The 21,235-nt window shown below is 35.3% G+C and overlaps 3 protein-coding genes across 4 annotated transcripts in view; 2 read left to right on the forward strand and 1 right to left on the reverse strand.

Annotated features, from left to right (window-relative positions):
- The window catches only part of Chbp (chlorophyllide A binding protein), a 34,735-nt gene extending 34,211 nt beyond the window's left edge, over positions 1–524 (forward strand). The window contains exon 49 of the mRNA XM_073073615.1: positions 230–524. Coding sequence (XP_072929716.1) covers positions 230–441 — 212 coding nt within the window. The 3' untranslated portion in view covers positions 442–524. The remainder of the gene's footprint in view (positions 1–229) is intronic.
- A 792-nt stretch (positions 525–1,316) lies between these two features.
- PpD3 (protein phosphatase D3) lies at positions 1,317–13,572 on the forward strand. Its single transcript, XM_073073616.1, has 10 exons — positions 1,317–1,568; positions 1,688–1,929; positions 5,181–5,328; positions 6,490–6,611; positions 6,916–6,972; positions 7,515–7,728; positions 8,143–8,373; positions 8,813–9,032; positions 10,714–10,795; positions 11,102–13,572. The coding sequence occupies exons 1-10, from the start codon at positions 1,475–1,477 to the stop codon at positions 11,162–11,164; spliced, it is 1,473 nt and encodes a 490-aa protein (XP_072929717.1). The 5' UTR covers positions 1,317–1,474; the 3' UTR covers positions 11,165–13,572.
- Positions 13,573–17,454: 3,882 nt separating this feature from the next.
- Positions 17,455–19,923, reverse strand: LOC140742666 (uncharacterized). Of its 2 annotated transcripts, none has more exons than XM_073073618.1 (5): positions 19,502–19,923; positions 19,133–19,295; positions 18,635–18,788; positions 18,238–18,427; positions 17,455–17,723 (listed from the first exon to the last, which is right to left on the reverse strand). In XM_073073618.1, exons 1-5 carry the CDS (start codon positions 19,564–19,566, stop codon positions 17,567–17,569), a joined length of 729 nt encoding a protein of 242 aa, XP_072929719.1. In that variant the 5' UTR covers positions 19,567–19,923; the 3' UTR covers positions 17,455–17,566. The 2 variants fall into 2 exon arrangements, with proteins under 2 accessions (XP_072929719.1, XP_072929720.1); XM_073073619.1 differs by having other exon boundaries at positions 19,133–19,283; positions 19,502–19,748.
- Between the last annotated feature and the right edge of the window lie 1,312 nt (positions 19,924–21,235).

Raw genomic sequence — 21,235 nt, forward strand, 5'->3', positions numbered from 1 at the left:
AAATTGTAAATAACTAAATCCTATAATAAAAAAAATCCTAAATATGTAAATAACTGATGCCAAAATTATATTTGCAATGGTTTCTATAAACATTTGAAAATAACAAAATTTACTGACGCACTCCTTACTGACATATTGATTAATTTACTTATTGTACTTAACTCATAGTGGTTTATTTATTTATTGTATTTTTTATCTGTATCTAAATATATTTTGTTCTTTATTCTAGTTGGAGCATGGAAACTCAGTCGTACCAGAACTATGCCAAACGCTGGTACCACCGCTATCGACAGTTACATGGCGACCAGACCTGAGCTGCATCAGCCCTTCTTCCAACAGGTCGCCCAAAGCGATGAGTGTGAAGAGCCAAGCTCCGCAATATTGGTCAAAAGCAGTATTATTGTTCTGCTTATCTGTGCTGTGCTTCAGCTGTTCTTATAGACGAACTAGGTATTTTATTTAATAGTAGGTGATGTCAATATTAATTTATTTCATAAGACAATAGGTTGTAAATTTAATGTCTGTTAGATTAATAAATTAATTTTACAATATCCTGTGTTTTATTATACTTTCATACATTTTTAACACAAATATTGGTACAATTGTATAATAATGTTGTACTATATAATGTAATCTATTTTTACATAATTATAACTTATAATGTACAATAGATCCTACAGTGTAATTCAGTAGTGAATAATTGTGGATGAATTTGCTATGATTCTTTAATACAAATGTTATCGTTACTAAAAAATCGACTAAAAGACGCCATATCATAAGATTTTACTACCTACCTCCCATTCTATCATCAGATCCTAATCACTAAATCTAAGTCTAATATCCAGTATAAATCTAATTAACCCTAACTCTACAGATTTACTAGTAGGTAACTATTGAGTACACTGAATATAAATTTAGTTCAATAGTATAGAATAGATTGAACAATTCGGCCAAATACTTTGTCAAGTTACAAAGCTTGCAAATTTACAAATTCGCGGAATATACCAAAAGAAGGCAATAGAAAGTTGGTATAAAATTCGTCCACTCGTCATGACTGTACTATATAATATCTGAAATAATAAATTATTGTTCGATTTGGCGAGGCACTGCTATGCCCCAAGTTTTATAACGTTCAGTAATACTTAATATATTGATCAGTAAACTATATCCTTAAGAATCCTTAAGAAATTGGTCACATAGTTTTTTTTTCATAGTGTATACCTTATCATTCTTATTATTATTATCTGTGCAGAAATATACATTATCTGTATAAATTACTTATTTTAATATGGCAACATTGTGCAATGTCATTTACAAAATTGGTGTTCGTTCATTCATTCATCATTCCATCAATTCATTTTTCCCGAATTGTGGTCAGCGGTCAGGGATGTGAGAAAATCACGTTTCTTTTCTATGATTAAGCATTTAATTCAATTCTATACGCTTTAATTTGTAAAGTACAATACCGGAAGCCATGGCTAGTAACGAAGAGATTATGGGGCCAATATCGCAGGAGGACATTGATGCGGCAGAGAAATTAAAAAACGAAGCAAATGATTATTTTAAAAGTGAGTTTCGGTGTAATATGTGCTAATTAAGGCGTTATTGTATTCAAATAATTATTAATAGGTGTCAAGCGATTCGTTTTCAATCGACTTTAGGTTGATATTAATATAACCTATTTCAGAGCAAAATTACAATCGTGCTATCGAGTTATACACCCAGGCTATAGAGAAGAATGGAAAGAATGCTGTATTCTATGCGAATAGGAGTATAGCTAACTTGCGTTTGGAGAATTTTGGGTACGCGCTGAGTGATGCCTCGAAGGCCATAGAGCTGGACAAGTCCTATACGAAGGCCTACTACAGACGCGCGGCTTCTCACATGTCCTTAGGAAAGTACAAGCTAGCTCTTAAGGATTTTGAATATGTAAGTAATCATTTAAATAGTTGATAAAAGTGTATCTTTCATCATAAATCCAATGGTATTTTGGTCTTACTTTGGAGATATGATTTCGAATCCTACAGACATGATTTTTTAAATTGTTTGTGTATTCAGTTTTATTTAATATTATTGACTGGTGAATGTATGAGGAAAGATAAGTAAAAAAAACATTACATTCTAGTGTATAATACTTATGCACAATCATAGGTAAGTTTATGCCATGCCATGGTTTAGCGATGTTGTGCCTTCAATTGTTATTTTGATAAAACACCCACATCATATCCAAAAATAGGTCAATCATAATCATTGCTGTCATTGGTCAAACTTTGTACCGCCTCAAATCTATTTATCAAATATATTTCATATAAAATATAGCTTATTTTACTCATGAATAATGTAGCTTTCGAATGGTGAAAGAATTTTTAAAATCGGTCCAGTAGTTTTTGAGCCTATGCATTACAGCCAAACAAACAAACAAAGTTTTCCTCTTAATAGTAATTATTAGTGTAGATTTCTACACTGGCTATCTTCTGAGTGAAAGAAAACTGGCAGGGAACCTATCAGCTTCAATTCCCTAGAAAGTTTTCCAGAAAGTATATTACATAAAGCATGAAGGACTTAAAATACATCCTTTTTAACTTATTTTGGCTCGATTAAATATTTAGTACTCTAGAATTGTCTGTAGAATAGTCTCTCTTACAAAGTATTATTAATATATTTTTTAGTGTTATACTTACAGACACATTTATTTCCAAATTCATTTAAAATTAAAATTACATACTTAAAATGTATATTTCCTTATTCTCAATATATTTATAAACTAATTTAATAAATAACACACACACATACAAATCTATTTCTGCCCCATAACCACAGTGTTAAGGGCTGATGTGTTGTGGTTTAAAATGTGTTTTAATGGAAAATATTTATTTGAGGCATTCCAACTTAGCCCTCAGACTTCAATCCTTGACCGATCTTAGATTAATCTACAAAAATTAATCAAACAAGTGTGATTTCTTTATCATATGTATCTAGTTTTGTAATTGAAATCATTATATAAGATACATAACTATATAGACATACATACACACATAGAAAACATACATTATAGACAACCAATTAACATACAATGTCACATAGCGCGCTGGACCGACGACCTAAAGAAGGCTGGTCGTAGTGGCTGATGATGATGATAATGTCACATAGCTATATTTAAAAATAGTACACACACTAATTTTGCGTTGTGTTTTGCTTAAGATTTAAATTGAACGAAAAACACACTGACATTATACCCAAAAATCACCAAAATAAAAAAAACAACTGACACTGCTACTTCAGCTAAATGTTATTTTAAGTATTTTTTGTAATTAAAAATTCATGATATGATAATGATTACTTCTTGTAAGTCATAATATGAAGCAGTTTTTTGTATGAAATTTGAGTTTCATAATAAATTTAAATATTACCAGAATCTGCTTTACTCCTAAAATAAACACAAGGAAAATCGTGATTTAATGGTTGTCATAAATTAGTACTTATTCTGCCCAATCTAATTCAATATATTGGTTTAAATTGTTATCTAATCTGTTTGAATATCACAACCCATAATTATGTTTCCAACTGCACGCAATATACTACTCACTGTAGATAAATGAGAATAGTATAGGTACTTATACAAATTTTATTAAAAAAAGCATGGTATGTGTATAGTCTGCGCCTAACTGCTAGTTCACTCTGAAGTTGCTGCGAGCAGGTGTTGTCATACAATTTCCTATGGCCGTATACGCGATTCCTTTCTATATTCAGAGCGGACTAGCAGTTTTACGCGGACGTAATGTAAGAAGTTATATAACTTTGACATAATTGTATTCATAAACTATTTTTATGCATTTAAAAGAATTACTGAGCAATGAACTGTAGACGAAAGTAAATACTAAAAATAAATCACGTGTCTAAAAACAAATAATTTCAAAAGCAAACCATGAAATTGTCTATGGTTTGATTATCAACCCCTTACTGTCCCACTCCTGGGCACAGCTCTCCATTCGGAATGAGAGGAGTTTTATGCCACAATATATCGCCCTGGCTATTTGTAAATTGGTAGACACTTGATAACTTTTTTTTTAAGAAATCTCAGGCATGCTGTTTTTTCACTATATTTTCCTTAACTTTAAGCAAGTGATAATCAATTTTTTAAACTCATATAATTTGAAAAATCGCCGATTGACAGACGTAGTTTCTTATCATTATGCTAAAACTGATTTTTATTTCTGTTTTGGGCATAATTTTATTTATAAATATTTGGTAAAAAAAAAGCTTCTTTTTGGCGCATTTCTTGACATATTTCTCTATGACTAGGCAAGAACTTGATCCTACTCCACCATGCATATGCACCATGATACATTAAATGCAAAATAAAACCCCTGTCCTTTTTACGTGATAAATAATGAAATTAAATGTATGACTAACGTGGGTTTTGCCGAGTACAACCCCTCGAGGGATGAAAATTTAATGGGTTGTCAATCCATTTAACAGGCGGGAAAACCCTTTTATTGTACGAATACCTAGATATTATATTTTGTTACATTTTTCTAGGGATAGGTATTAACGAAATGTGAAGGGTTAAGCCATTAGCACCAATCTGGCCAAGCATTGATAGATTTTATACTAATTTGAATTGACGCATTACAAACATAAATTTTCTTCCAAATTTTTACCATGCATTGTCGGACCAAGTTGTAATTAATTTCGAATGATATTTCGATATATCCGTGTATTCGATCCCGCAACTCGAAGAAACCAAAAGGAAACTCAAGTGGAAGCTGAATCGTAGTTCGATTCCGGCGGCACCACCGCTATACCTTTCAGACATAATATCAGCTATCAAGCATCAGTCTGGTCTTGTAAGGAACAACTTACATGAGTCGTACTTCCTTAGTCCTCGAGGGTTACAAGCATCTGTGACGTCATATACAACTTCCATCTACGATTGATTTCAAGTTTTTTTAGGTTTATCGTTTCTGATCTCATTCGCTGGTGGCTAAATCTGGAGCCGAACAAGTTTTTTTAGGTTTATCGTTTCTCATCTCATTCGCTGGTGGCTAAATCTGGAGCCGTCCCATTTATTATTAGTGGTTAGGATTTATTAAACCTTGTCGGAGATGTTACGAGCGATGCGGTTTGAAAACAAAATGGTAACACCAATTAATAAAATCATGTTTATTTTATAATTTCAGGTAACCAAAGTTAGGCCAAATGATCAAGACGCGAAGATGAAGTATAATGAGTGCAATAAGATAGTTAAAAAGATTGCTTTTGAGAAAGCGATCTCCGTAGACAAAAAGGAAGTCAATATAGCTGATTCTATTAATCTGGATTCTATGAGTAAGTGTTTTATAAACGTTTTTATTTTTTAATTTAAGTGTATAATTCCACGATTCCTACCCTTCCTATCCCTATATCTTTTCGTCTCCGATAAGTAAAATTAATTTGGTTTTTTATCGTCACCTATGGATATTCGTTTTTATTAGCTTGCCTTAAAAGTCATCATCCTATGCACTTGTTTTAAGAAGCCTAGCCTAGTAGAAAGAATGTGTTAAATTGCCATATCTTTGCATAAGTGATAGTACAGAAATCGCACCAAGAACTGTAGAGTACTGCCACGAATAAAATTGGTCTCTTAGACTCTTTCGAGTAGGAGGGAAAAGATGAGAAAAATAGATTTCTTTAGACATTAGCACGACAAAGTGGAAAAGTTGTAACTTATTATACGTTTTGGAGGAAAAGATAGAGCAACAGTTATTCACGGCAAATATCATCGTTTCAGGCAATCCGGCGTATGATCGAAATCTACCTCTTATTTTGTTTAACTGACGCATTTAAAAATAATTGTGTTTAAATTACTTCGTTCTGTGTAATTTCAGTAACCTCATTTATATTATACCCACTGTTTACTTCCGTGATATTCAACTGTTTCGGAATAGATAAAATCAATGTTGCGAATTCGATTATTATCATAGTCTCAGGGATTTGTGACGATTCTAGATCAACATTTCTGTGAATTGTATCAGAATTTCCATCGTATAGTGCGCACGAAGGAAAATTTGAATGTCAAATACTTTCCTAGAATATGGCTACTGAATTTCAAGTATTTTTTCGATAAATATTCAATATAATGCTCGCCTATGCGAAGTATTTTTGTGACAGCAAAATATATAAAGATATTAGTGTTTTATGAGTTGTTGGCAGCGTTTAATGAAAGGTGGTAGAAACCATCATGATTTGAGCGCGGTGGTAACACCGATACACCTATTTCATAATAACAATTGTGTTAACCGCTTGTGTTATGGTTTGAAGACTGTGGTAGGGCATACACATAAGGCATACCAACTCAGACCCCAGATAGGTCCAATCTCATTGAAACAAATCCAAATAAATGGAATATTCTCTAAGAAAAGAAAGAAAGAAAGAAGGCCGTTTGGTAATTTTGTGTTTATATATAAAGGACAAAAGTATATTAAATTAATGTTTCATTATTATTTTCAGCAATTGAAGATGAGTATGAGGGGCCAACTTTAGAAGATGGAAAGGTGACGCTTAAATTTGTCAAAGAATTAATGGATTTCTATAAACACGAAAAGAGACTACACAAAAAATATGCATATAAGGTAAATGATTATATAAAAAGAAATTAATTTGAAATTTTGAACCAGTATGGTTCGCATGGTGAGATACCACCCCCACACCTATGTCTACTATGAAGCAATTGGGTTTGGATGGAAGGGTGTGGATGCTGGTTCCATCTCAGTCCTCAAGAGTAGCAACCCATTTGTCGTCAATTTTCAAATAAAATTCCTGTTCTTTGTGGATCTGGTTACAGATGTTAATGGGCGGTAATGACCACTTACCATCAAGTGTTTTATAATTGTTTTTAATCTTTTTGGTTAAATTAACATGTGTTTTACTTTTCAGATTCTTATAGACGTCAAAACATATCTACAACAACAACCATCTCTCGTTGATATTAAGGTATGTCTAGTTTTTACATAACCGATTTTCAAAATTCATTTATCAAACTCGCTACTGGCCCACTCCTAGATTATAGTTCACCTCGCGGACCAATTATGTGTGTAAAATTTAAAATTTTCAGATGTATAGTTTTCGTCGCTATGTCTTTCATAATAGTCAAGTGATAATTTTATACGATAACGCACACAAAATATTGAAACATATATAAATACATCCAGACACCAAGTTGTTCAATGATATTTTATTATATTAATAACATATAGTACAATATGTGAGTAGACAGCAAATTATACCCTTGTAATTCTGTAACTAAGCAGTAAGAAAATAGCAAGGTTCTGAAAATGTTCCATTCACTACATCAGATGCTGAAAAAGTTCCATTCTTCTTAATTTTAAGAAATAGAATCTTAATTCTAAAACAGTTTGTTTACCCAAAAAACACTATTAAACCACACACACAAGATTCTGGACACTGTTCCATTCCTAACATAAGATTCTGAAACAGTTCAATTCTTTACATAAGGTTCTGATACCATTGCCCAGGTGCCAGACGACGAGAAGTTCACGGTGTGCGGCGACATCCACGGCCAGTACTACGACCTGATGCACATCTTCGAGCTGAACGGTCTACCGTCGGAGGAGAACCCCTACCTCTTCAACGGAGACTTCGTGGACAGAGGCTCCTTTAGCGTGGAGTGCATCTTCACGCTGTTCAGCTTTAAGTTGCTGTATCCGAATCACTTTTATATGTCGAGAGGTAAGACAGTATAAGGTTATCATTTGGATATTATTTTTCCAAAATCTTTTTTTTTTTTTTTTGAGGCGAGGAAAAGAGATTTTTAGGGAGTATTTTCAGAAAGTTAGGGAAATGTCACTCGTCGATTACGAAAAATGAGTGTTAGATCAACCCTTTTTAAATTGGGTTTTAAAGAAGACCAGTACAAAATGTACAAAAAGTAATATAATATTATATAATTTTTATTTGTAGGAAAAGTAAATAATTTACGTCTGTAAACTAAAAACCACATTTACGCCTAACTTAACTTTTTTTGGCAAATGTCAAATCAATGTCAAAATCTCCTATACTTGTTCTTACCTTAAACAATTTTGACGAAGATCACCATTGTTTATCCATTCTATCTTTCATTCATTCTATCCTTCATTCACTCAGGTAACCACGAGACCCTAGACATGAACCGTATGTACGGCTTCCGGGGTGAGGTGACCTCGAAGTACACCTCCCAAATGGCGGACCTGTTCACCGAGGTGTACAACTGGCTGCCACTCGCCCACTGCATCAATAACCGAGTGTTGGTGATGCATGGCGGATTATTCTCGAAGGATGACGTCACGCTGGATGATATACGAAGCGTGGATAGGAATAAGCAGCCGCCTGAAGATGGTGAGTGAAATTTTTGGAATGGAAGTCTTGCGTTAAGTCTTTGGTGGTGGCAATGGCTCATAGGCACCTGAACCAGAGATGGGATGAGAATCCTACCTGAGATTAGCTACAGATGCATTGCCAAAATCTCCATAAGTAGTTAGAAATACATGTTTGCTTTTTTTTCACATATCACTTAAAGAAGAACAGGATACTCTGTCGAACGATTGTATCACAAGGAGTCTCCCGGTTCATCTATAATTATTATTATCATCATCATCTTAAACATCATGATCATCTTAAACAAACAGTTAATGCCAATCCATTTTGTTAAAGGTTTTTTTTTACTTAAATCGGTAACTATAGTTTAACTATGTTAAATCCAGGGACAGACAGAGGGACATTTAAATTTATTTTTCAAAAATGTAGATCAATAATATCGTATTTAATTAAATTCCAGGTATAATGTGCGAGCTCCTCTGGTCGGACCCACAACCAATGAACGGGCGAGCGCCGTCGAAACGCGGCGTCGGCTGCCAGTTCGGCCCTGACGTCACCGCGAACTTCTTGCAACGGAACGGCCTCGACTACATCATCAGGAGCCACGAGGTCAAGAACGAGGGCTACGAGGTCGCACACGACGGCAAGTGCATCACCGTGTTCTCCGCGCCCAACTACTGGTGAGTAGTTAAAGATTGTTCGCTAGATGGCGCTACAAGTCTAGTGTGATGTCGGATAAAGGATCGGCCTCGATTACTACTGGATACTACATGACGTTGTTTAATACCGCAAAACACTACAGTTCGCTGTTCGGGGCTACGGGAATATTATATTGTTTTGAAGGTCATATCTGCGACGTCCCTAGAGATTGCTCATCAAAGTTTTTGATAGATGGCGCTACTAGTCTTCAAGGCTAGTGGGGCGTCAAAGCCAATATCCTGAAGTGAAACAGCCTAAACTACACCATCAGGTGCCACGAGGTCGTGTACGATAGGAAATGCATCACCGTCTTTTGTGCGCCCACCTATTAGTGAATAATTAAAGGATTGGCCGCTATATGGCATTGTTATAATACCGCAATACAATACATTTCGTCGTTCGGGGATGCAATGTTAGTGTAAAGCGATAATAATGGAATGCTTCGATTATTTTTTATTCGTGTATCATCTATACAGGGTGAATTTTTAAAACGGGCCTTCAGGGCCAAATCCGAAACTATAAGGATTAGCGAAAAATGTTGAAAGGAGTTACGAAGCCGATTTTGATAAAAACTAAAACTGCATCATTACTTTTTTAAAATATCTTTTTCCCTAGCCGGGAATCGAACGAGTTTATTTTGAAAAAAAATACACCCTCTATATTATGCCACCATCTGATAGTGTCGCTTATAAGGATCAAATTCTGGGAAGTAATGTTATGTGACAAAGTAAAGGAAAAGGAAAATTTTGAAGAAAATACATATTTTCCATACATTGCCATACTAATCCTTAAGGATTATACGTAACAAATGATTTATGTGTAATTCTTTAGAAACATACGTAAGTCATACCATTGAAGAATTAGTTGGTTTATCAACTAATTATTCGATGTTATAACCGTGACATACCGCTTAGTATGAGAAAATAATCGTTTGGCAAGTAAATTACCGCCGTTTTTAGGATTTCTTTTAATAAAAATAGATAAGTGATTAATAAGTAAATTGTTATTGTTTGTTGTTTATAACTACGTTTCAACAGTAAATATGATTTTCTATATCTCTTTGTTTAGTTATCACTCGGATTTGACTCGAAAAAGACATTCTCGCAAATTGTCAATTTTACATCTGTATTAAACGAAACTCCGCCCATAGCAAGTTAAATCTATTATAATGGTCCTAAAAGTAACCTTAACTAAGTCGGACATAAAAATATAAATTCTTGAAAAACAAAACGTCCATTTCGAATGATTTGAAACATTGAGTCAAAAAATTGTTAATACGCGAAATGTTTAAATTGATGAATGGCGGGAACTTAACTGCCAAATTAATATAAAAAAATATGTATTTTCTTAAAATTGAGGCTTTTCCTTTTGTTTGTCATTTATCATTGCTTCCCAAAATTTGATCCTTATAAGCAACACTATCCGATAGTGGAATAATATAGAGGGTGTATTTTTTTGCAAAATGAACTCGTTCGATTCCCGGTTAGGGAAAAAGTTATTTTAAAAAAGTAATGATGCAGTTTTAGTTTTTATGAAAATCGGCCTCGTAACTCCTTTCAGCATTTTTCGCTAATCCTTATAGTTTCGGATTTGGCCCTGAAGGCCCGTTTGAAAAATTCACCCTGTATATATTATAAAATTATTGAATGCTTTCTTTTCCAGTGACACAATGGGCAATTTGGGTGCCTTTATAACCATGAAGGGCAAAGACCTATATCCAAAGTATACCACCTATGCGGCAGTGGTAAGTTTCTCACTTATAAAAACACCAAATATTAATTTTGTGCCAATGTTATGTGCAACCTTGCTATATTAAATATGTTTGATTCGCTGTATGATTGATATTTTAAGTTGGAAAAGTAATGCACATAATATGAAAATATATTTTTGTAAACTATTCATTTTAACCATATTTTTTTCATGGACCACTAGACATAACAAAGAATAAAATAAAATAAAATATTAATCGAAAGAAAGTATTGAAAAAAATTTTCAAAACATACTGACAAAAAAATAATGCCAGATACTCATAAAATGTTATACGTTGCAGCCACATCCCGACGTGAAACCAATGGCGTACGCCAACTCATTCCTGAGCATGATATGCCAATGATAGTCGGAGTGCAACGGTCGCCACGGCAACGGTCACCGCGGCGACACACCCCCACAGCAACGGATGTCATGGCAACGGCCGCCATTGCACCGGTTGCCATTGCAACGGTTGCCGTGGCAATGATTGCATCGGTTGCCGCGGCAACGACGGAGGGCGGTAGGCGATCGCGTTCCCGCTAGAAAAACGTGCTATCGTAGTAAGTTTAGCTGTATGCGAGTATTATGAATACTTTCGGGATTCTAGATCGAGGCCTATGTTATAGTGAAGTGAAACTCGTTGGGGTCATAGTATAGAAACGTTTTGTATTGAGGGCAGAGCAAACCATAAATAAATACGTAATTAAAATTATTGATTTTTTTTTAAGAATTGGCAGTGTTGAGTGTGTCACGTTTGTGTGATATCACCACCTGTTCCATATGTTGTAACTTACATTTAAATTAATTTTAATAGTAACGGGACATTTATGATTACACTCTCCCATAGATCGCTTTAATACTATTACTTTCAAAATGCACTAGCCGCCTATGGACATCTATAATCAACCTGAGATAAAATTTGAATCCTACCTCAGTTCGCTCACAGATGCGTTATTCCCCTTCAAACCAGAACACAACAGCACAACAATGCAATTATAAGGCAGAAATGCATGTGTCGGTGGTACCACCTAATTAAACCACAAAAGTTTTTTATTAGTGTGCAGAAAACCCAACGAGTTTCACTTCACGAGCCGTATCAACCAACATCGACTCTAGAATTCGTATTTTACACAATAGGGCCACTTGCATTTCCCTAAACTTGTTTTCCATTTAGTTTACATTTTTAACGACACCCAGTAAAACTATAGCATTTTAATTTGAATCATTCAATGAATGAATTGTATATGTAAAGTTTATTTAAGTTCATCGGGTTTTATTAGTGTTAACTTGTAATTTGATATTATTATCGTCGAAATATAATAAGGGTGGAAGTGTAACCCTTAATGATGCAAATAGTATACTGAGCAATAAGAACCTTCAAAGGTTAAGGACTGGTTTAAATCTATAAACACTTTAGTTTTTCGAAGTTGGCTTTGACCCTTTTCAATATAGGGTTCCCTCATACAAACTGCATGTTTGCTTACAAATGAACCGCATGAGTGAAATCAATACGTTCAAATTTGTGCAGTTTAAATCGCGACTGTGTGCAGTTTCAGTCGCGACTGTGTTAATTTCAATTCGAGACTGTGCAGTTCCCGTCGTGACTGTGTTCAGTTCCAGTCGCGACCATACTGTTCCAGTAGCGACTGTGTGTAGATATATTCGTGACTTACGCAGTTCAAGTTGCGACTGTGCAGTTCCAATCGCAACTGTGTTAAGTTCAATGCGACTGTGCGCAGTTCAAGTTGCGACTTTGTGCAGTTCCAGTCGCGACTGTGTTAAGTTCAATTCGCGACTGTGCAGTTCCAGTCGCAACTGTGCGCAGTTCCATTCGCAACTGTTCAACTTGAGAGCAATCTAAATTAGAGATATGAACCTGAAGCTTTACAACTTAGTTCTCGACGATAGCAATAAATCTGTGATTAACCAAGTAGATTTTAAGGGGTTGGTTATAAACATACTTACATTAATTGTAGACCATTTTAATAAAAAAAATAGATAATTTGAATCATAAATTACTAACTCTCTTTAGATAAAGGTAACAATTCAACAGTGAAACAATGAACTGTGCCGAATTACACTACAGCGCTTATTATATTTCGTTCTACCCTGCGTTTCTAAGTCAAATTATGTGTATCTATCTACCCGAAATTAACAAGTGCATCACTTGTATAGAGTGAATCTTAAACGCTTTACAAAAGTGACTTACACTTGTATGAAGTGAATGTGAGATGAATTGACAATATATACGTGGATGTGGGAAAAACTTACTATTGGATAATAATTAAAAAAAAATAGAAAATATTTTCTTAATTGTTAAAACTATTGTCATTATTGTACGTTCTGAAATGAACTTGCTTGGTCGATTTCAAATTGAAATGAACGTATTTTTTTTAACGTTGAACATGTTGTGTTACGTGACGATCTAGGGTGCGTTTATAGAGACGCCGAGGTTGCTGTTAAAGAATCCGGACGCCGGTAATCGTATTACAATCAATAATATTTGGGTTCGCTTATAGAGTCGATTATGGTGTTTTAAAGCATCCCAGTGGTAATGAATGAGTTAAATAAAGCAAATAAGGCTTCTATACAAACGCTCCCTAACTGTCAATCCTCAAAAATTATGTTGCCATTGTTACGTCATTGCCATTTCAACGTCTTACAGCAATATTTTTACTTTTACTAGAACAATTGTCTTGTCAATAATAAACTTAGTTTAATAACATGAAAGTGGTAATAAATTTTGTTTTATTGTTTTTGTTTTTAAACGAATATATTGTGTTATTTTTTTTTCAACGTGCATCACCTAATGATGGTAGGTTTTATTTGTATTTTAATTGTACATTGTTTTAAATGTTAAGAATATACACTAACAACATAGAAACGACGTTGTGTTGCATTTATTTCGTTGGTAATGGAATAGGCTCCTAATATTTTTATTATTTTTGACATAAAAAAATCATAAAAAAATCCAACAAAATTGGTAGATGACAAAATTACATTGTAGTGCATTGTAGTCGCATACATTTTACCCCCCTATGTCTACAGACATGTATCGTGTCAGACAGGGGCCGTAGTAAAATAAAATCATACAAATATTAACATATTTATATTTTCCATAACGCGACCGCCCAAACAGATAGTTCATGTCAAAATTGTATAGAAAAATATGATTTTATCTGACATGACACGTTGAATGTCTGATATAAATGGGATCTAATATGCAGTACAATCGTTATCGATAATCAATCTATCAATTATTAAAAACCAAAGATCGAAACTTGACAATGTCTAGTGTGAAGTAAATTGTCAAATCTCGATCTCTTGTCGGCAAAACTTTGGATAGATTGAATATTAATAATGGGAGATAGTGATTTTTATTTTTAACTCAAAACTTAATATGTATTTCGAATGTATGGCTCAATGTCGTTTACGATTTTATTACAATTTTTATTTCCTTTTATTAATTTAGTAGATGTGGTTTAACAGATCATCTATTTCTATCTATCTATTCTAATCATCTATTAGGAGTCTTAATTCTTAGTGATTTCATCTAATCCTTCTACAACGTTATGGCAGAAAGTGTTAATAAAAAATAATACTCTTAATTCTCATAGCCCCATGCAAAAAAACGGTCTAGTGAGTGCTTTGAGTTCACAGACAAATATACAAACATTTCGCATTAAAAGTAATTCATTGGTTGGTAATGTTTGCTCTTAAAGTATTCTTAGAGAGGATTTCCTAGAAATATTATACGAGATATGTCAAAGTCGGGGGGCTACTAACCCCGCAACCCTCAAATAACTCAAGCAATAAATTTGATAAAAAAATAATGTACAAAAGTTTCAACACTTGCAACAATAAGAGATTTTAACTGCAATCTTATGACATGAGCTTAGAGAGACTCTAATATTGAGTCTAAGTAGTATAGTAGTAGGTAGTCATAAATCGTATACGGGATATCAGTAACTTTGTGCAGCAACAACAAATAGGTGCAAAAAGAGCTCTCCTTCAAAGCCGGCGATGCATTGGCAACTCCTCTGGTGTTGTAAATGTTCATAGGCGACGTTGACGTTCCATCAGGTAGTCCACTGCTTTATTGTTAGGCTCAAATATATAAAAAATAACCTCAAATAACTTGGAGTCTTACCGGAATCTACCTTGGAGCTATCTGAGGACTATGTAGGGTAGTTACACCTCGTCAGTTAGATACGACGTTTTTGCACCAGAAGAGTTTGCACCAGTGTTAAGTGCTGCTGTGTTCTGGTTTGAAGGATGTGGTTAGGTTAGGTTAGAGAGCGGCGCATCTGTGACCGACCTCAGCAGTTAGAATTGTCTGGGGTTAATTACAGATGTCCATGGGCGGCAGTAGCCACTTACCATTAGGTGGAATGCATGCTGCTACTGTCTGCTACTCCTATATCATAAATCAATCCCCTTGTCCTTCAAACTCCAACACATTCGCCATAACACCTGTTATGAGGCGGAAATAAAAGTAGTTCCGAAATTGTTCACATAACCCTCGATGCTTCATGCGATTAGTGGACCATATAGATACATATTACATTTAAAGAAAAGAAGTCAATAACAAAACAAAATCAGTGAACTGTTAAAATCCACATGTACTTCTAGACTATTGTAACTTTAGAATATAAACTGCAATATGGAACCCCTGGACTCAAACTTGGGAACCAGCCAAAACACAATGAACTTTAGAATATAAATTGCATTATAGGAGTCCTTGGACATAAATTTGGGAACCACTGCCGAACCACGATCAAGTCGGAAACGCATGCAACTCCTATGTACAAACATTTACATATTTAAATTGTTTGTACATAGGAGTTGCATTTTTTGTTTGGTACATATTTCTACCACTGAAAATAACAGTTCAATATTTAACTTTTTAAACAAGTTTATTCTTCATATACTGAATTAAATATTTATTATTATAAAACAAGTAGATCCAACATGAGTTCACAAGGCAAATCAGTGTTTACAATTTTCTTTACCTTTTATAAATATATTGTTCAAATTTAATTATGGATAGTATTGGTGCTCAATTAATCCATTAAATATATGTAATTGAGTCGAGTAAAGAGTTGAACACTTCTAGGTAGACAGAATGGCACACTTTAACATTTTTCTTTTTATTTAATACAAAAATGTTGAATAGAAAGCAAGCACGGAACACTATGACAATATTCATAATATATGCCCGTTATTTATAATAATAATAATATATCTAATTTTTGTCTGCAAAAGATCAAAACTTTTGGCATTTTTCGTCTCTTGGAAATAGTCAAATTTCAATCTTTGGTGGGCAAGAAATGCTTAGATTGATTAATAATAACGGGCCTTAGTAAAACACATAGCTTAATAAGATGAATGCCAAATCAAAATGGCCAAATTCACATGCTCAAACACTTTATATTTAAATCTATCTATACTTCTAAACCACTTAACACTTAGATAGATCGTGCTTTTACACCTCTAGAGTAGAACAACGTTTCTCAACCATTGCTCTCTTGACCCCCACAGTTTCATCAGTAGCAACTTAAAATGTAAAATTATTTCATGAAAGTCGGTTTTTCGTTACCTTTATTAAAAAATCTCGATTATTTTATTCGGTATTCCTATTTATACATCTAAATAATTTCTAAAATTTCAAATCAAATCAAATCATTTTTTTTAAATTCAAAATAGGTTCTTCACAGAGCACTTTTTGAATGTCAATACAACTACCACGACTTCACAAGGTGTTTCGTTATGGAGGAGAAGCGGCGAAAGAGACTCCATAACACACATCTTTTAAAAAATATATTTTTGACATTTAGTAACAATAATTAAAATGACACCAGTGTGTTCAACAAATTGTTATGTTTTTTTTTAATAAAATATACACGACATCAAAGGTACAGGTATCAAAATTCACATTTATTATTAAATATTGCAATGACTTAGAAAAAAAATAGGTAAATTGTTAAAATAATTTCTATACATAAGTTATATTATAGACCTCATTGTGTAAAGAGAACATACACTCATTATCTTTATTCCCCGAATATATTCTAAATTAATAGTTCGTTATTGAATTGAGGTTATGGTTGTAAGACATGTTGAATTAGATGCGGAGCATATCAGATGTAGATAGGGATTGGTGTTGATTTAATTAATAAAATTGTTAAATTTATAATTGGTTTGTTTTATTTACTACATCTGCTAAAACGTGAAGTTTGAGAACCACATGTTTCAATCACTTAATGATATCTGATTAATAGTATTTTATAGGTGCTTATTAAAATATGAGTAAATTACATTTGAGGGGATAAGCCTCTAATGGCTTATTAGTTTTTCAACTAAGTTACTTACAAGTACACATCGTTTAAATCTAATTAGGTATAATGTGTTTTAATGGGCATGTTGCTCAAAGCAATATTTACTAAGTATATCTAAATGAAACTTAATTATAGTATTTAGCACAATATATGCATTCGTATAAAAAATATTTCATTTTTATGAGACATATCTTGCTCGTCAGCACAAACGAACCTCTTAAAACCTTTTTTAATTCAACGTATCTAGGTCGGGTATATTTAGAAACAGTACCAGACCTACACCCATTGATAATAATAGGTTAGAGAAATGAACGAAAATTGCGTATTTAAGTTTTTATTCATTAAACTTCATTTACATATTGCATAGCAATAATTGATACAAAACCCTTAAAGTCCTACGTTAGTTCATTTTACTCTCATAACATCTTTCATGAAGGCACAAGCTGAGTCAGGATCTTAACAACTGTCTTCTTATCCAGCTCACAATTGGGGTACAGCTGATGGCAGTCGGTCTGCAGCGAGCGGCCAGCGGACATGGCCTTCATTATCGATGTGCCGTCCAACATACGCCGGATTAGGGAATTACTGGAAATAAAAAAGTTTTGATATAACGCTGAGGTAGCAAGTGATCATGTAGTTTAACTGACTGTGGGTATGTGTTTACTACCAGCAGCAGCAGTGTTAAACGCTGCTGTGTTCTGGTCTGAAGGGTGTGGTAAGGGAGACATACTTTTCCGAGGCGTTCCGGCTTACCCCTCAAGGGTAGCGGCGCATTTGTGGCCGACCTCAGGTAATTATCTAATCATATCTGGCATTGATTACAGATGTCCATGGGCGGCAGTAGCCACTTACTATCAGGTGGGCTGCATGCTCGTCTGCTACTTCTTTATGATATAAAAACCAAACACGCTTCCACCGAAACGCAATAAATACGTCACGATAGAAAAAAATGTGGCAGTCATACCTCAGCCGGCAAACTATAGATACTGGCTCTCCCATCTTTCAAAATATACCTACATTAGTTACTGCCAACTACTGACCACCCAGCGGTATTTACCAACTTAGCAAAAAATCTATATAGGTACATAAATTAACGTACTGCGTCAAAGTAGTCAGCATAGCGTCAAACTCAGAAGCGTTGCCAGTGACCATGTTCTCGTTGGCGAGCTGGACGTAGGAGCAGGCGAGGCGCTGCATGCAGGCGCCGGAGTCGATGTTGTATCTGTTCAACGTGTCGTCGAAACGAGTCAGCAGCTCTGACAACTGGCCGAGCTGGTCTGATTCTGCACCTGGGGACACCAATGGGCAATTGAATAAGAAACCAGATAACATGACTTTTTATTTTTGATTTTGAGACTGCAAAGAATGAGACATATCTACGTAAGACATTACCCTCCGCAGTCGGGTAACATACCTGTCTTTACTGTTAACAATATTTATTTTATGAATATTTAACAATACGAAAAATAAGAACATAAAAACCAAAGATAACTCACTTCGTCCGTAGCCTCCGTATCCATAAGAAAATGCGTGTATTATCTTAGGCAGGATAATGACGGCGCCGAATCCCAGGATAGACCCCAGAAGAACGCCGCCGAGGTCTATCTTCACCGGCCCGTAAAGACCTGGCGCTGTAGCTCCATAGGGTGACTGGAAAGGATTTTTAGTATCTTTACAATTTGACTGATGCTGATAAAAATGACTTAAAGTCGATGTAACCAGCATTTTCAAACCTCTACGGCCTTAATACGAGTATTATCAGAGTAGTTTTTTTTTATGAAATTAAATTAGAAACTAGAAAGAAATAGAATTTACCTAAACTCACTCATAGATGTATAGCTAACCCTAATAATAAATATTTTTGTATAAATTCCTTGTGTAAGCAATACACATGATCTTGGAGATTTTGAAACAATTCCTATTTCCTTACGATCCAAACAGAATCTACTCTTGTTTTTAATAAAATCGTTACTCAAATTATACAAAGTCTATACCTGGCTTCCCGTACTTCCATAAGAAGAAATTCCGAATCTCTGCGTCCTCTCAGGCTGACTGTCGCGATCTTCTCTACTCTTTTCGGTCCTGGCTGATGGCTGCGCGAGCTGGTCTTCTGTGCGCTGGTAGCTGGTGCTTGGCAGAAAACCACTGTTGAAGAAACTCATTCTAATTAAATGATCGTTCTACCACCACGCTGGAATGCCTCGAAAAGTATCTCCTTTACCACACTCTTCAAACGGGAACATAGTAGCGGTCACCATTGCTGTTATTAGGCAGATATAGGTGCAGCAGTGGTGCCTGCTCATTAATAGTTGCTCCTTTGCTTTATACCTACGTGCTCATCAAAATTACCAAAACCCACTCACCCATCATTGTACTCCCCCATCACACACGCGGCGCACGCAAGCAACAGCAGCTCTATCCGGTTCATCCTCAGGTCTGGACACACTGGCGTCTTCCGCGACCAGCACCACTATATACGTGGCGTTCCGTACACTGCCCAGGAACAATCACATGGGGAAACCATTGTGCGACGTCTTCGTATTGCGCAACGCCACGCGACACTGCGGTCACGATTCGTTGATGTTATCGGAGCAACGAATTTTTCATAAATTGTCTGAATTTTCTCAAAAACTTACTATTCCATTAAATGAACAAACGGTACGGTAGGTCTACTGCAAGGACTTTTTATGCAACACAGAAGCAGCGCACATGACAACAACAACCACATATGCAGAACTGCCAAAGAAAATAAGTTGATTTGTGAAATTTGAGATAGTAGGAACAATCTATTCTTTGCTACTGCGAAAATATTATGAGGAAGCCCGCAAGCTAAAAAGTTCTCTATAAGAGTATTTAAAGTGTAAGACTAAGAATCTCCAACATCACCATCATATATCTACCTTATAACAGAACCTTGAAGCTGTTGTTTTCTGATGGACACAAGTAGATATAATATAAAGCTATCCAACTTAATTCTCAAGAACAGCAAATCAACAGCAATCAACCAAAGATTAGGCGTCTTACTTGAAGTAGGTTACAGTAGTCCAGACGTTTTCTACACTCACAGCCTTCCGAGCGATTCCCTGTATCGTGGGTGCAATGGCAAATGGCAAATGGCTGCACAAAGACAAATACACAAACACAGACTCAGAAACAGAAATGTAAATACTTAATCATCATCATTTACATACCTACCTGTCTGACCGGGCATCGAACGCGTCCTCTGCGCATCAGACCGGCATGGTGACCGCTCCTCCATGCCGGTCGTCATAGACATTAAAGACAGCCAACATCAGTCTATAGGTACCGCTTCCGTTACATAAGAACATGGAAGTGACGTAAGTATGGTCTAATTACTACGTTACACGGGCGTTACGTGGTAGATTATCTACGACTTAGGTATCCAGAGCGGTAAATGAGTTCATTGTTTGTCAAAGATCTCTCCTCTAGTGACACCTATAGTGTGACATGTGAATATGCAGATTTTTAACATGACACGATATGTGGTGTAGAAGATACATAATGCTCCACCAAACATAAAATTCAGAGTTCAGTGAATTTATGAATGAATTTATGCAATTTTGTAAAATTATCGACTCTTACCAACGATACAGTTGCGCAGGGATCACTTAGGAATGGTTATGGAAGATTTAAGATTAAAACCCCAGGCAGGCAATTGTCTCTGTAGTTCCGGGACCAGAATAGGGCTACGGTATCCTCTGCCTGTCGTAAGAGGCGACTAAAAGGGGGCTTTCGGGGTTGCGGGTGGCAAGAGTGGGAGCTCCAACCCGGCTAGCGACCTCGGGAAAAACGATGGTATGTGTGGCCGCATACCATCGTATACTCCACAAGAAGTGGAGAAGTTCACGCTTATCTGGGCCGAGCCCGCGAAACTCCCACGACGCTGCTACTGCCACGACACAGTGACACTATTATCGACATTTTCTTAAGAAGATTAGATTAGTAAACGAGATTATAGTACACCTAATAAGTGGACACAGCCACCCATGGACAACTATGACCAACTCCTAATAGGAAGATATCCACGTGATGCCTATCACAGATCTTATCCATTCCCACCCTTCCATTTAAACAGA

Source organism: Epargyreus clarus, unplaced genomic scaffold (genome assembly GCF_041222505.1).
Source record: "Epargyreus clarus isolate Ecla_fem2 unplaced genomic scaffold, WU_Ecla_fem_2.2 ptg000006l, whole genome shotgun sequence".
Classification (NCBI taxonomy): domain Eukaryota; kingdom Metazoa; phylum Arthropoda; class Insecta; order Lepidoptera; family Hesperiidae; genus Epargyreus; species Epargyreus clarus.